The following is a 16,469-nucleotide window of genomic DNA, read 5'->3' on the forward strand; positions in this document are numbered from 1 at the left end:
TATGGTCGCAGCCATAAGCCAGGCTATTAATTATCTCCAACAGACTGGTTACAATATTGGTTTTATTTAATCACGTATGGTGACTGACTGGTGCAGTTAGAATAAGTGCAGTATAGAGACATGTTCATCCCTGCTTCACTTTGCTTTGCTCAGCGATTCACAGGGAATCCTCATGTGACACATTCAGAAATGACAGAGTCAATCTTATGACTGTCAGGCCAGCCAAGCTACCATTAAAATGGCATCAAAAGTCAATGACATCAAATAATTTAGGCAATTCACCAAGCCTGCGATTCAATCAAGTTTTATTACGTAACTCAGTCAAAGACAATGGGCAGTAATATCATCAGCATATAAGGAGGGAGGAAAGCAGTGAGCCCTGGTCTCAGCAGAGTGAGAAAGATTTCTTTTGGGAGGATTTGGGGGAGCATGAGAGGACACTGTCTATGAGTCAAGCTGCTTCATTGTGTCCATTACAGAGAATGGCCACATCCAAATAAGACCAGATATACCATAGATTGGGCTAGCAGCTCAGCTCCCTGTGCCCTGCAGGGCCTGCTCACACACATCCAGCTTTCACTCTGTCAGTATCAACCCCTGAGCTGAGTCTGACGTCTAACAAAAACACCTATTACATCCTCAAGTCATTTGACAGGGCTTGCTCTTTCCACATGATATCAGACCAGTCATTTGACAGGGCTTGCTCTTTCCACATGATATCAGACCAGTCATTTGACAGGGCTTGCTCTTTCCACATGATATCAGACCAGTCATTTGACAGGGCTTGCTCTTTCCACATGATATCAGACCAGTCATTTGACAGGGCTTGCTCTTTCCACATGATATCAGACCAGTCATTTGACAGGGCTTGCTCTTTCCACATGATATCAGACCAGTCATTTGACTGGGCTTGCTCTTTCCACATGATATCAGACCAGTCATTTGACAGGGCTTGCTCTTTCCACATGATATCAGACCAGTCATTTGACAGGGCTTGCTCTTTCCACATGATATCAGACCAGTAATTTGACTGGGCTTGCTCTTTCCACACAATATCAGACCAGTAATTTGACAGGGCTTGCTCTTTCCACATAATATCAGAGCAGTCATTTGACAGGGCTTGCTCTTTCCACATGATATCAGAGCAGTCATTTGACTGGGCTTGCTCTTTCCACACAATATCAGACCAGTAATTTGACAGGGCTTGCTCTTTCCACATGATATCAGAGCAGTCATTTGACTGGGCTTGCTCTTTCCACATGATATCAGAGCAGTCATTTGACTGGGCTTGCTCTTTCCACATGATATCAGACCAGTAATTTGGAAAACCATTTAGGCGTGTTCAGTTTTAGGTACAGTAGGCTAAACTGTGGCCAGAATATTAAAAGATGGCTATACTATGCCTTTAGGCATAACATGATATAGAAAATGCTTGTTACAGTGGCAAATTGCAATAGCTAATAGTGACAGAAGCCAAGCACAGGAGCCCTCTCTGCTTTCTATCCTGCACAACCAAACCTGTAAGACTGGTATCATTATAGATAGGCCTCCAAACGAGCTTCAATGCCATACAACACTCGTTCTGTGGCCTAATCTAGAATCTGCTTCCTATTTCACAACAATGCCTCCTTCACTCATGCTGCCAAACATACCCTCGTAAAACTGACTATCCTACCGATCCTTGACGTCAACGATGTCATTTACAAAATGGCCTCCAACACTCTACTCAGCAAACTGGATGTAGTCTATCACAGTGCCATCCGTTTTGTCTCCAAAGCCCCATATACTAACCACCACTGCGACCTGTATGCTCTCGTTGTCTGGCCCTCACTACATATCAGTCGCCAAAATCACTGGCTCCAGGTCATCTATAAGTCTTTGCTAGGTAAAGCCCGCCTTATCTCAGCTCACTGGTCACCATAGCAATACCCACACGTAGCACGCGCTACAGCAGGTATATTTCACTGGTCATCCCCAAAGCCAACACTTCCTTTGGCCGCCTTTCCTCCAGTTCTCTGCTGCCAATGACTGGAACGAATTGCAAACATCTCTGAAGCTGGAGTCTTATATCTCCCTCTCTAACATTAAGCATCAGCTGTCAGAGCAGCTTACCGATCACTGTACCTGTACACAAACAATCTGTAAATAGCACACCCAACTACCTCATCCCCATATTATTACTTACCCTCTTGCTCCTTTGCACCCCAGTATCTCTACTTGCACATCATCATCTGCACATCTATCACTCCAGTGTTAATGCTAAATTGTAATTATTTTCACCTCTATGGCCTATTTATTGCCTTACCTCCCTACTCTTCTACATTTGCACACACTGTACATAGATTTGTCTATTGTTTTATTGACTGTATGTTTGTTTATGTGTAACTCTGTGTTGTTGTCGCACTGCTTTGCTTTATCTTGGCCAAGTCGCAGTTGTAAATGAGAACTTGTTCTCAACTGGCCGACCTGGCTAAATAAAGCTGAAATAAAATCAAATAAAAATTACTTTGAAGTATCAAAAGAGAATGTCTCAAATTTGGCATTGGATCAAACTGAGGTTTGCAATAAGAGTAAAAAAATTGCTCATGAGATTTACTTGACTGGCTGTCAAAGTACCTTGGATGCAAAAAATGTTTTACATCTGCAGAACTGCATCCCTAAATTTAGCTAATGCACAGACGGTGCTCCTCCTCTAAGTTGGGTGTGTGCCTTGGACAGGATAGGAGTTTAAGCCAGCTTCTTTTAATATTTTATTATGGCACTGAAAGCAGGCCTACAACATCCTGAGCTCAAAATTGATCACTGAAAACATCTTCCTATGGGAAAGGAAGAAAGTCACTGCCCATTTTCTGAAAACATCTGAAACCCTACCTATTCAAAGAGTATCTTAAATAATCCCACTGCACTCCCCCCCCGCATCACCCCCCCCCCAGAAAAAATAGAAGAAATGTGTGAACTAACATTCGCACTTGATTTCTTCCCCCCTTCCTAGCTCAGACATTGCTGATAGCTATTTATTGAAGAAAAATGTACTTACTACGACTGTGATATGTGGTTGACCCACCTAGCTATCTTAAGACGAATGCACTAACTGTAAGTCGCTCTGGATAAGAGTGTCTGCGAAATGACTCAAATGTATGTAAATGCTATAAGTCAGAGGAAGGATATTTAAGCTTCTCAACAGGATAGGGAGAAGAGGATCCAGAAAGAGGAGGAAAGGAGACATAATGAGGAGAGAAATGATAAGGGGTCTAAGTTAGACAAGAGCGGGGTAAGGGAGTGGGCATGCTGGGAGAAAAGACTGGGTGCCCCTCTGAGCAAAGCTAAGCAGATAAGATCCTAATTATACTAGTTCATTCCTTGCTCAAAGAGGGCAATCAGGGGATGTAGAGAGAGTGAGAGTGAGTGAGTGAGTGAGTGAGTGAGTGAGTGAGTGAGTGAGTGAGTGAGTGAGTGAGTGAGTGAGTGAGTGAGTGAGTGAGTGAGTGAGTGAGTGAGTGAGTGAGTGAGTGAGTGAGTGAGTGAGAGAGAGAGAGAGAGAGAGAGAGAGAGAGAGAGAGAGAGAGAGAGAGAAAAACAGGAAAGAGAGCTGGCTAAAGGACAGCAGCAAATAGCCCATCCCAGCACGAAGCCCAATCTTCCTCACCCCTGCAATTTCCTGTCACAGCAGCCTTCCCTGGTTGTGGTGCGGTGAAGTCCACCACGTGAAAAACACTGTCATTAGGCAGCCATAGGCTGTCAACTCCCACCCAACACCTGGCATGCTATGCTACAGGCTAGCCATCCATTAGACTAGATACAGTGAGGGCAACACATTTGAACAATCAGTTAAACTCTAGTCTGTGAAGTACTAAAACAACAAAATATAATTGTTTTTATGCACAATGGATGGCTTGGCTTATATGGATTATGTGATTAGAGAGTTTAGGCCTAAATAACATCATTTGGATTATCTTGTTATTTCTGCAAATGCCAATGCAAAGTGATGTATTGCCAACAATGAACATATTGGTATTTCGCCTGCTACTTAAAGACCTTTTAAAACACTTTGCCTAAATGTGCATACTTTTGGAAATGTATGAATGCTCCAGCAAGCCCATATTTGCTATCTTTGGCAAAACACCAGTGTGATTCCTGATCCAAAGTCTTAAACCCCATCAGCATTTTCAAAAACCTCTCCTTCCCAGTGGAGTGTTTCAAAAGATGCTGATTAGAACCACTTCCAGACCTAAACTAATCACAATTTGTGACACCATATGAGTATTTATGCAAAAATATGAAGGCTATATCCACCGTGGAGCTGACATTTAATTTGTGCTGTTGATTCTGAGGATTAAGAGAAACAGAGGCGAAGATGTCTTACACAGGCTACACGCAAACCAGTTCATATGAGGCACACATTTAGTACTCTTTCTATTCACTGTTGCTGTTGCTCATCTTAAAACGATAACGATTATACATCGTCTTGGGTCACTGCTATTATAGTGCTGTTATGGGTATTAGCCTAAATAGGATTAGTTACTGCATGTTACAATGATTTTGTGATCCCCACAAATACAAACATATTAGCATTTTTTTACAATCCATGTCCGATCAGTCCCGTTGAAAAGAGAGAACAGAAAAAAGCAAGAAGGCTACTCACAGTAAGTCTTCCTGGTCAGTTCCTCCACCACCTCCTGCTTGAGCTTGCTGTTCGATTTGCCCATGGTCTGTACCTTTCTCCTTACTGCCTTGAGTTACTCCTCCACACCTCCTCCTGCTCCACCTTGACACCCACTAACTGAAAAACCCTCTCAGTCCAGACCTCGCTAGTCAAACAGATGCAAATATGGGCCAGTAGAGGAAAGAAATACAATTATACCACTGAAACAGTCAACTCTGAAAGAGGATCGAACTCAATCCACCCACATCAGGCTTGTGTTCTGTGCAGTCCACTCTGGATGTGTCAAGACTTCAGCCCTCCAGGGCAGCCACTCCAACCCCAGGGGCTCAGGACTGAATAATGCGAGACTGCTGACTATCTGAGTCTGAGTGTTCGCTTCTCCTTTCTTTAGAATGTCCAGTGGGCGAGAGTGGCGTTGTGATGCGTTGCTATCTTCGTCCTTGGTTACAGGAGTCACCCAGTGTCTGGGTTTTGTGTACGCTCTCTACCTCACACTCTGCTCACTGTTCTTCTCACCCCTCCTTTTCCTCCTTTCACTCTATCCCACCCTTTTTCCCCACCACTGTCTCTGTGGTTTCGGGTAACTTATAAGAGAATCGTCCCTCTTCACAGCTGAGATAAGGGGGTGGGTAAACTAAAATACAATGAACATGGCTTGGCCTCAAAAGCATTCCCTTTTCAATTACACCCCCGGCTTGATCTCAGATCCCAGTAGGGCATCCTTCAGACACAGCAGCAGAAAAGTCCAAAGGGCTCTGTGACTTAAACTGTCATTTAAAATGCTGAAATGAGAGAGAAAATAGAAATGTCCCAATTCTTTGAATGAACAACTAAGGCGGTTTTCCCAGTATGTTTCCAGGCTGAGGGATTTACAGAGTGACAGTTCACTTTTCTCCGTCATTCTTACTCATCATTTTCCCTACTGCCTGGCCTCACGGCGGCACAGGGTAATCTAATGATTTCAGCCTCTCACAGACGACAGGAGATGGATCATGGAATTTCTCTGTATCGAAGGTCTGAGGTGGCATTCATTGATGCTTAACCTCAGCAGCTGACTGAGCCTCAGGACAGGACACTACGGCACCTTATCTCAGTAAGCATTAGGATCTATGCCTATGCGTTTGTTCCGTTCCTGGCCTGGAGTGTCTTCTCCATGCATGTAACTGTGGTGGTGATAATCATCCTTGTGTTTGCTCAGCACTGTTTTCCCAGGTAACTCAGACACTGTGAAAACAAACAGCAGTTGCAAGGTCAAGGCAGTGCCAGGAGGGCCAGACTACTGTGAACATCAGCTATCCTTAATCCCTGGCATCTCACCCACTCCACACCAATGAAATGAGCACTCATCTGTGTCAAATGGTGAGTACTTGTTCTCCTCAAACACTCACTGTTGCCGAGTTTCCACTCTGGATTTACCCTGGTGTTTTACCCAAAAGACTCAAGACATTTCTGTTTCCATCTACGTGGACCGGCACCCGCGTCTCACTGTGCCATGGCTCCGGCGGACCTGCCCTGATTTGGGGCCAAGCCCAGGTCATGGTGCGGCAGGGTAACCTAGTGGTTAGAGCGTTGGACTAGTAACTGAAAGGTTGCATGCAAGATCAAATCCCAGAGCTGACAAAGTACAAATATGTAATTCTGCCCCTGAACAAGGCAGTTATCCCACTGTTCCTAGGCTGTCATTGAAAATCAGACTTGCCTAGTAAAATTAAAATGGGTACTTTTAAGCCAGCATTTACATAATAGAAAACGGTGAACTTTAACACCTTTTCACGAAGCAACTGTTTTGAATGATGCAGAGGTTGCTGATTCTGCTCACCCCATGTCTTAGAGTACTACACCAGCCTGCTTTTCACCGAATGCATCTCCGGATTTACTTAACAAAAGGCACATCTCAAAGGTGGTCCAGGTATCTTTTGTCCTCTAATGCTCCTCTATTGTTCCAGCAAGCCAGGCGGGTTGACATCACATCAGACCAACTCCTTGAATGGCCTAATCCTTGTAGTTGGGAGTTGTGTCTAAAAAACAAATTATTTTGTGTAATACTATATTTTTTACCCTTAAGTACAGTAACGTATTTATACTTGGAATATTGTATTTCAACAGGATAAGTAAAAAAATAACTGATGTGTGTCTTCAACAAATTACACTATAGCCAACATGAACATAAAATACAGGTGACCCACTGGTGTGTGGGTACGTTTCAACAGGAGGAGCAGATACAGCCAAAGAGCAACTTGCTTGACTTTCACTGGGGTGAACGACATGCCCTGCTCCTATGCAGCCCTCACAATACAGGGCTGCTCTTGCCAATACTACATGAATTGGATCAATGTAGCATATATGTTTTCCAAAAACAATAAATTATGCAAGGTGCACTGAAAATAAAATCTAAATTAGATATAATTTTGCTCCTCATTGAACAAACCTCATGCATTTTGGTTTGTGTTTACTACAATATTTCCACTATACCCAGGCTGGGTGATGTTTCTTGCAACAAAATAACTTAATAACAAATCAATAAGGAAAGAGTAGGCTAAAATCTGCGAAACTTTTATTGGGCTCTGTGCATTAACCTACCTTTCCAGGTGGTGCAAAAGGACCAGAAGAGACGGTTCCAGCACTATTGCTTAGCAACACTAAGAGTTTACAGATACGGCCACCGTGAAGGAAATGTAATATAAGACACTGTGAGCTCTTCGCTTTGTAGCTGTCATTCGGTTACTTCTCAAACGACTATCACTGTCCAAGCTATGACAAATATTACCCTTGTAACAGACATAACAGCTTTCTTTTGAAACACTCACCTTAATTAATTTTCAGGCTGGCATCCGGAATTGACTACTGTAAATGGACGAATTATTTTCATTCCCGCGAGGCATCTGTACAAGAGCGCGTATTTCCTGCCGCTCTCTACCACTGTCATCTGTTCGATTCAGAACATCTCAGTCCGAATCACTGGACACAATTTGCTGTTAACCCTTTATTTCCTGTGATATTTTCGAAAGCCTTGAACTGTAAATCAGAGGTATTGTGAAATTATTTAAAATGAACAACAATTGAGAAACAATAGGAAAGCAAACCTAATTAGTTTTCCTGCATGTGTAATTGAATAGTGTACTTTATTTTCCATTTGGTTAGAAACGGAAATTCGTCCTCTGCCTTTCCTAACCCCGCAGACGCACACCAACGTGGCACCGGGTAAACAGTGGTGCAGTGCTTGAGCAGTTTTGGGGTTAAGTGCCTTGTTCAAGGGCACAACGGCAGTGGAGCTGGTATCACTTATAAATCGCATCACCTCGAGAGAACCGTCTCGAGTGATGCTGTAGTGTTCTGGATGAGGGTTTACTTTGTCATTACAGTGGAATTTGAAGAACATGAGAACAGTTAGAGATTACTTTCTAGCTGTTGGGTTTGTTGTTTTTCCAGCATTTTACAGAAAAGCGATGTAAAACGGTTCATCCTGGGCCAGAGAACTGCACCCCAGGTCAGATAAAATCCCCAAACACATGCACAGCACAGACTTCCCCATCAGTTTCAATTTCTGTCTCTGTCAATGGGCTACAGGCAAAATGTTCATTTCAAATGAATTGTTTGGGTTTCAGTGAACTGGGACTGGTTTGAGTAAAGGTTTGAAGCTGGAGGCACATTTTGTGATCATACGCACATCCTTAAAAACATAGTTGCTGGGCTAATAAAGAATACTATTAAAGCTCCCAATTCACTGCTATATTGACAACTTTTAGATCCGAAATGGATCTTCGTTAAGTCTAACAAACGGAGTGCTCACAAATACACATTTCACCTCATGTGACCATTGCGGACATGACGCATGGTGGGTGCAAAAACATTTTGTGTAGCACTAATAATTTAACAATAAGATGGTTTAAATATATATACCATTTATTTAACTAGACAAGTAAACAAACTATTTTTTTACAATGACGGCCTCCCCCGGGTAAACCCGGACTATGCTGGGCCAATTGTGCACCGCCCAATAAGACTCCCAATCACGGCCGGATGTGATGCAGCCTGGGTTCGAACCACAGCCTGTGGTTCCACCTCTTGCACTGAGATGCAGTGCCTAGCTAGACCACTGCGTCACGCAGGAAACCATGTACCATGGGTACATTAAGTAGTTTCAGAAAATAATATATATTTACTAAATGACCAAGTGAGTGACCTGGAAGGCAAGACAAATCAAAGTGGCTTATTCATGAAACAAATGGTCTGATATCAAAATCTTGGTTCAGACCTCATGGTACACAAACGATGAATCCAATCCATCAGTTTCAATTTCTACATCTGTCAACCAGCTACAGGCTAAATTGTTTGGGATTAAGTGAACTGGGACTGGGTTGACTAAAGGTTAGAAGCTGGAGGCAGTCAGCACATCCTCTTCACATTCACAGCAGAGAGGAACACACTGCATCTGACAGGGGCTCTGGCCAGACTTTTAGTATTCACAACAGAGTCCTGCAGTCCCTTACATTGCACCAATATCAGGTATACTCTCAGAGGAATAGATTTAGATAAACTGCCACACAACATCACCTATGTGTCTCTCAGTATTTATTTATTTTGTTGAACCTTTAACTAGGCAAGTCAGTTAAGAACAAATTCATATTTACAATGACAGCCTACCAAAAGGCAAAAGGCCTCCTATGGGGACAGGGGCTGGGATTAAAAATACAAATAAATTAAATAAAAATATAGGACAAAACACACATCACGACAAGAGAGACAACACAACACTACATAAAGAGATGCCTAAGACAACATAGCATGGCAGCAACACATGACAACACAGCATGCAACATGGTAGCAACAACAACATTTAACATTTACATTTAAGTCATTTAGCAGACGCTCTTATCCAGAGCGACTTACAAATTGGTGCATTCACCTTATGACATCCAGTAGAACAGTCACTTTACAATAGTGCATCTAAACAACAACATGCTAGCAACATAACATGGAAGAATTCTTCCAATTGCCACATTAGCTCATTATTTAAAATGATTAATGACCATATTAGTAATAATACAAATATGCTGTGTGTTTTATTGCAATGAGAAAGAACAAAAAGTGCCAAATGCTTGCCTACAACAATGTAAAGCTTATACTACATTTTGCTTGTATCTTCAAGTTTTACCAACACACATTGCCTAAAGGTGCATTGATGCATTAGGAAAGGGAGGGTGAAAGTAGCTTCAAATGATTGGTGAGGATGATGCAGGGTTGGGAGGAGGGGGACCTTGGCGAGTGCTGAGAGACACAGACTGCGCTGTCCTGGTTAAAAAACACCCAGCGCACAAACTGGCAAAGCTATATGTTTGCCAAGTTTTGGGCACAGTCAGGAACCAGGAACACACATTTGCCCATCTGTCACCAAACACCTTATACCATACTGCCCCGTGCACAAGCACACATGACCTGAGCTGTGACAAAATAATATCCACCTCAATCAACATTTATGTCCACACCTTATGTTATAGTGAATAACTTAAAACAATCCAACAATAATATAATATCCAGCCCAGTCAGCTGGATGTGTTATGGAAGCAGTATACAGCCAAACCTGTCTAATAGTTACTGACTGACTTGAATTTCCATGCCTGGCACAGCATGGGGATACAATAAAATCTTCATCAGTAGAGGGAAAGAGAGCCATGTATTCATTTCTAAATACATGACCCTGGAGGGAAACATTGCACAGATTTCCTGTGTGAAGCCAGATCTTACAGATCGTTTATTACATTACAACTGTGAAAATACAGCCACCCTCCTGCATAAACACCCCAAACAATTAAAGGACACATCCATATATTTGAATAAAGGTTATGAGGCTATTTGTGATATTTTTAATGTGCTGCTGTACTATTTGCTCAGCACCAGATCAATCATTATTGCACTTTCATAAATAGAGAAGGACATAACATTTCAAATGAATACACATTTGATGAATCACAGTGACAGATATACTCTATAAAACACAGCAAGAAAGCAAATACTGAAACAAAAACACCAGGAGAAACCCAAATAATTACAATCTTGTATGTTAGACTGAACTTCGCAAGTAAACACTCTGCTGACTTACTGTGGCAGGACACACTTTATTAACTTGGTGAGTTGACAATCACAATTATTTTGTAATTTCAAAGGGCAATACATAAAGAGTAGAGTATACAGCCTCAGAAAACCAAAAAAAAAATATTTAAAAAATAATAATAATAATATATATTTTTTTAAAGAGTTCCAAAAGCGTTTTTCAGTTGTCCCCATTGGATAAGCCTTTTTGGTTCATGTAGAACCCTCTGTGGAAACGGTTCTACATGGAAGTAAAAGGGTTTCCTATCGTGACAGCCAAAGAACCCTTTTTGGTTTTAGATAGCACCTTTTTCCCCTAAGAGTGTAGGAATGGATATTTTAGATTAGAATAGCAAGGAGGTACAGTGTATACATTAAGTTTACAGTAAGAACACCTGATGAAGATAATATACTATGGGGTAGGAACATAAGTAGGCACTTATGGGCACTTGCTGGAAGCCACACATTTCAGGGCCAATGTGACAGATGGAATGGGTGAATAAGGACAACCAATAAACAAGTATCTCATGGTGGTTCTGTATCAGGACCATATCCACTCTGCATCATTTTGGAGAGCCAATCTTAAGAGGGAATCCATGCACATTGGGAGACACTACTTTTAACCAAAACATATGAATCAAGATGTGTCTATCCTTTTACATTGTCTGGTCTACAGGTTTGCTACAACAGCACAATGTTCCAAACCATCAGAACAATGCCTCAGCAGGTGTCATCGAAGACAAAATGCATAAAAGAAGGAACTCCCAGTCTGGGCCACCGAGGCTAGTGCTGCTCTCCTTTCTTGTGACAGCTTCAGAATGTGGTGGTCAGTGCTAGTCATGACAAAATATAAAAGAGGCAGTGGACTAGTTGATCTGATGGCCCTGCCGTACAGAACACACAGAGCACTCCGAATGACATCGTTCACTGAGGTATACGTTTCAACCCCCTTCTGTCTGACTTCCCATGCTATAGAAAAAAAACTGCTTAGAAGCATACGCAGAGCGGAAATTGCTGTTGTACCAACCTGGGGAAATAGATCTATGTTAAATTTAGTGCTTCATAAAAACTGAATCCCCTCTCTCCTCTTTGAGACTAGACTCCCCACTAGTACATGTATCTGAGTTGTGCTGCTATTCCAGGGGGGCAGCAGGGTTTAGTAAAGCAGCTCTGTTGGTATAATGCCTAATACCCAGCTGTTAATTCAGACTGACAACAGGAAGACATCTAGCCGACTAATGGCAGATGGGACTGGAATCCCAGCTTTATAGAGATAAACTATGCTCACTGTGTGAGAGAGAGATTCCTGCCTTGACAACAGAGTTCCATGCCTTGACAACAGAGTTCCAATTTGTCAAACACCATATTAGTGCAAAATATCTAAAACACCAGATTCTTACAGTTTGATAACATTTGGTATGTGCTACTGCATAGCATGTGTCGATTCAGAGAGACAAATAATCATGTCTTTATTAACAGTAAGTGAATTACACAGACTCATCTCTCTTTTCCTGTCAGTTAACATTTCTGGTTAATTAGAACATTGTCTGGGAACTATGATCTCAACGGGGGCAATTATTTCCCCTCCATAATCATGCTGCAGAGTAGGCTGGCTTGAGCACTGTCAGTGTGAGCACTGTGAGCACTGTAAAATAAGTATATTTAGAATTTAAATACTCACTGCTAATATACCAATACCAGGAAAGACATAGAAATAAACCCTAGAGGGTGTTTTTACCCATTTAATTTAATCAAATGCCTTTAATACAACAATACCCACTGGGCATAAACATCAGGTCAATGTCTATAGTTTTGATTTATATGTGGTTGAGTTGTCAACTGATGTGAATTCAAAGTGAAAACAAAAAAAATAACAGTACATTGTTGGATTTAGGTTAACACGTTGGGTGAAAAAAAGAGACGAAATGCCCTCATGTTTATTATTCTTTTTTCAGAAGCTAATCAGTTTCCCACGTTGATTCAACATCACATGGATTTTGGGGGTTTGAATGGATGTGGAAACGTTGATTCAACATCACATGGATTTTTGGTGTTTGAATGGATTTGGAAACATTGATTCAACCAGTTTGTGCCCAGTGGATAAATCAAAAATGAATTCATAAAACGTCACTTTGAACTAAACAATTCTATCTCCATGACTAAGCAAGTAAGCATTTTGTTGGACGGTGTATACCATGTGTGTCCTGTACATACTAATACAACTTGAACTTAAAATAGACAAAATACCAGATGAAGTGAAAGAAGAAAGTTCAGAAAAGTAGACAATCTGACACAATTTAAGAGCAAACTGACATGATTTAGTATGGCAGCAAAAAAAGCATGTCAAATTTGTTCCTGGATTTAATGGCATTGTTTGGTCTGACCACTTGCTGGCCTAAAATAACTTCTCCACTCATGTATGTTTTATGACAGTATGGCATAAGTAAGATACAGTAGTCTAATGGGTTAACAATCACCCTATATATACAGTGCATACTCTGTCAGATGTAGCAGGTTTCACCTTGAAAGTTCACCAGCCTGGCAACCAGTTTGTTCTCCTCCTCAGGGCCAACTGGAGTTGCTGGCTGCCCAGTCTGATCTCCCTTCATCCAACACAAGGACAGCAGCAGAAATATCATATTAGATTTGTCTCAAGTACTTTCTAAACTGCCAAAACCTTCAACGAGTTAAAGGTTTGTCACTTCTAGAAGGGTTTGGCACCAATCAACACCTACAAACAGAGATTGGGGTATATCTTTGCCAATCAACATAATTGGTCATCTAAGATTGGATTGTATGCCTAGACTGCAATATTCTCGTAGAGAAAGTACAGACAACAACGGAATATATAAGTAGAAATAAAATCTATTTAAAAAAAAGTTTTTTTAAGAACTGTCTTATTCAGAGGCCTTCGCATATACTTTTCATGATTTCATTCTATTAACTGACAGTCCAATAACATCAAAGGAATATTGGAAAGGGAATTTAATAGCGTGACCTAGATTAATGGAAACTATTTCTAATTGAAGTGCATCAAATTATTGTCTTTCAAGTACATTACTGAGGTGCAAGAATTTAATTTTCCACCAATTATACACACAGCTCAATTATATGGTCCAAGGGCTACTTGTTAATAACGCATCAAAAGCACACTAAATTGTTTGTAAAAAAGTGTCCAAATTGATAGAGTGAGAAGCTCGGTATGCTTCACAGTATGTTTTACAGTATGCTTCACAGTATGCTTTACAGTATGCTTCACAGCAAACTACTTCCTAAAGCAGTGACGCTTCCAGAAGTAAACCAAAAGGCCAGAGTTGAACTGAATAGATTTCTATTGGAAACAATCGTGGAAAAGTAATTGATCCACCACCAACAGAATCCCAACTGAACCCTATAGACCAGTGGAGGCTGCTGAGGGGAGGACGGCTCATAACAATGGACAGAATGGAGTAAATGGAATGGTATCAAACACATTCATGAGTTTGATCATTCATGAGTTTGATACCATTCACTCCATTCCAGCCCTTAGTAGCCTCCACTGCTGTAGAAATCTCACCTAACACGGAACCCAGACCGGCTGCGCGCGTGCGCCATCGTGCGCTATCGTCCATAAACGTATTTTGTCCCCCTACACCAAACGCGATCACGACACCCAGTTAAAATATCAAAAACAAAACTGCATTAATTTGGGGAAAAGCATTAAACATGCAGAGTAGATGCCAATCACTATATAAATTCAAAGATGAAAAAGCCTGGAAGGAGGAGAGATGACTAGAAACGATTCGGTTGGCAGTTTTATGTGTGGATTAATTGGTGGAGCTTGTGCATTTCAGGTAAAATAACAACTCGATGTTTATATCCCAGGACATTAGCTAGCAACTGCAAGATAAATTGCCATACATGTTTAATGCTTTTCGACCTGTCCCCAAATTAAATGTCATTGGTTCAGTTTGTTTTGCTATTTTAACCTGCATGTCGTGATCACGTTTGGTGTAGGGGGGGGCACACTAAATGTATGCACGACAGCGCATGCGCGCAGCCGGTTTGGGTTCCATGTTAGGAACATTCAGTCCTGCAGTACACCTGCAATGTGACAATAGGCCTGGTCTGCCCTCTAGTGGTACCATATTAAACTTATAAAGAATGCACTCCAACCGACAGAATTTATGATACCACTTGTGTGAATTTATAAGGTCAGTTTATAGTTTCTGTGAAAATGATAAGGCCAAATTAACATCCTGTTATTTTTTGTTGATTTACACACCTATTATGCTCCCTTTGAAAGGCATTGGTCTGTCAACAAGTCTTATTCAAAAGCTTCATTACAAATATTGCACACACTGAGAATACAAAACATTAAGAACACCTGCTCTTTCCATGACAGACTGACCAGGTGAAAGCTATAATCCCTTATTGATGTCACTTGTTAAATCCACTTCAATCAATGTAAATGAAGGGGAGGAGACAAGTTAAATAAGGATTTAAGTCAAGACATGGATTTTGCATGTCAAATCAAAATCAAATCAAATGTATGTGTCACATACACATGGTTAACAGATGTGAATGAGAGTGCAGCGAAATGCTTGTGCTTCTCGTTCCGATGTAGTAATGCACTAATAACCAACGAGTAATCTAACCTAACAATTCCAAAACTACTACCTTACACACACAAGTGTAAAGGGATAAAGAATATGTACATAAAGATATGAATGAGTGATGGTACAGAACGGCATAGGCAAGATGCAGTAGATGATTGAGTACAGTATATACATATACATATGAGATGAGTAATGTAGGGTATGTAAACATTATATTAAGTAGCATTGTTTAAAGTGGCTAGTGATATATTTTACATCAATTTCCATCAATTCGCATTATTAAAGTGGCTGGAGTTGAGTCAGTGTGTTGGCAGCACTCAATGTTAGTGGTGGCTGTTTAACAGTCTGATGGCCTTGAGATAGAAGCTGTTTTTCAGTCTCTCGGTCCTAGCTTTGATGCACCTGTACTGACCTCGCCTTCTGGATGATAGCGGGGTGAACAGGCAGTGGCTCAGGTGGTTGTTGTCCTTGATCTTTATGGCCTTCCTGTGACATCGGATGATGTAGGTGTCCTGGAGGGCAGGTAGTTTGCCCTCGGTGATGCGTTGTACAGACCTCACTACCCTCTGGAGAGCCTTACGGTAGTGGGCAGAGCAGTTTACCGTACCAGGCGGTGATACAGCCCGACAGGATGCGCTCGATTGTGCATCTGTAGAAGTTTATGAGAGCTTTTGGTGACAAGCCAAATTTCTTCAGCCTCCTGAGGTTGAAGAGGCGCTGCAGCACCTTCTTTATGACGCTGTCTGTGTGGGTGGACCAATTCAGTTTGTCTGATGTGTACGCCAAGGAACTAAAAACTTACTACCCTCTCCACTACTCTCCCATCGATGTGGATAGGGGGTGCTCCCTCTGCTGTTTCCTGAAGTCCACAATCATCTCCTTTACTTTGTTGACATTGAGTGTGAGGTTATTTTCCTGACACCACACTCAGAGGGCCCTCACCTCCTCCCTGTAGGCAGTCTCGTCGTTGTTGGTAATCAAGCCTACCACTGTAGTGCCATTCAGAGGGTGAATGGGCAAGACAAAATATTGAAGTGCCTTTGAACGGGTTATGGTAGTAGGTGCCAGGCGCACCGGCTTGTGTCAAGAACTGCAACGCTGATGGGTTTTTCACTCAA

General features: G+C 41.6%; 1 protein-coding gene across 2 annotated transcripts in view; it reads right to left on the reverse strand.

The window, feature by feature from the left end:
- The window catches only part of LOC124033337 (neuronal calcium sensor 1-like), a 32,765-nt gene extending 25,155 nt beyond the window's left edge, over positions 1-7,610 (reverse strand). For both annotated transcript variants that reach the window (XM_046345333.1, XM_046345334.1), the window contains exons 1-2: positions 7,471-7,610; positions 4,643-5,887 (exon numbers count right to left, since the gene is read on the reverse strand). In XM_046345333.1, the coding sequence (XP_046201289.1) occupies positions 4,643-4,706 (64 nt within the window). In that variant the 5' untranslated portion in view covers positions 4,707-5,887; positions 7,471-7,610. The remainder of the gene's footprint in view (positions 1-4,642; positions 5,888-7,470) is intronic.
- Between the last annotated feature and the right edge of the window lie 8,859 nt (positions 7,611-16,469).

Source organism: Oncorhynchus gorbuscha, linkage group LG04 (assembly GCF_021184085.1).
Source record: "Oncorhynchus gorbuscha isolate QuinsamMale2020 ecotype Even-year linkage group LG04, OgorEven_v1.0, whole genome shotgun sequence".
In the NCBI taxonomy this organism is placed as follows: Eukaryota; Metazoa; Chordata; class Actinopteri; order Salmoniformes; family Salmonidae; genus Oncorhynchus; species Oncorhynchus gorbuscha.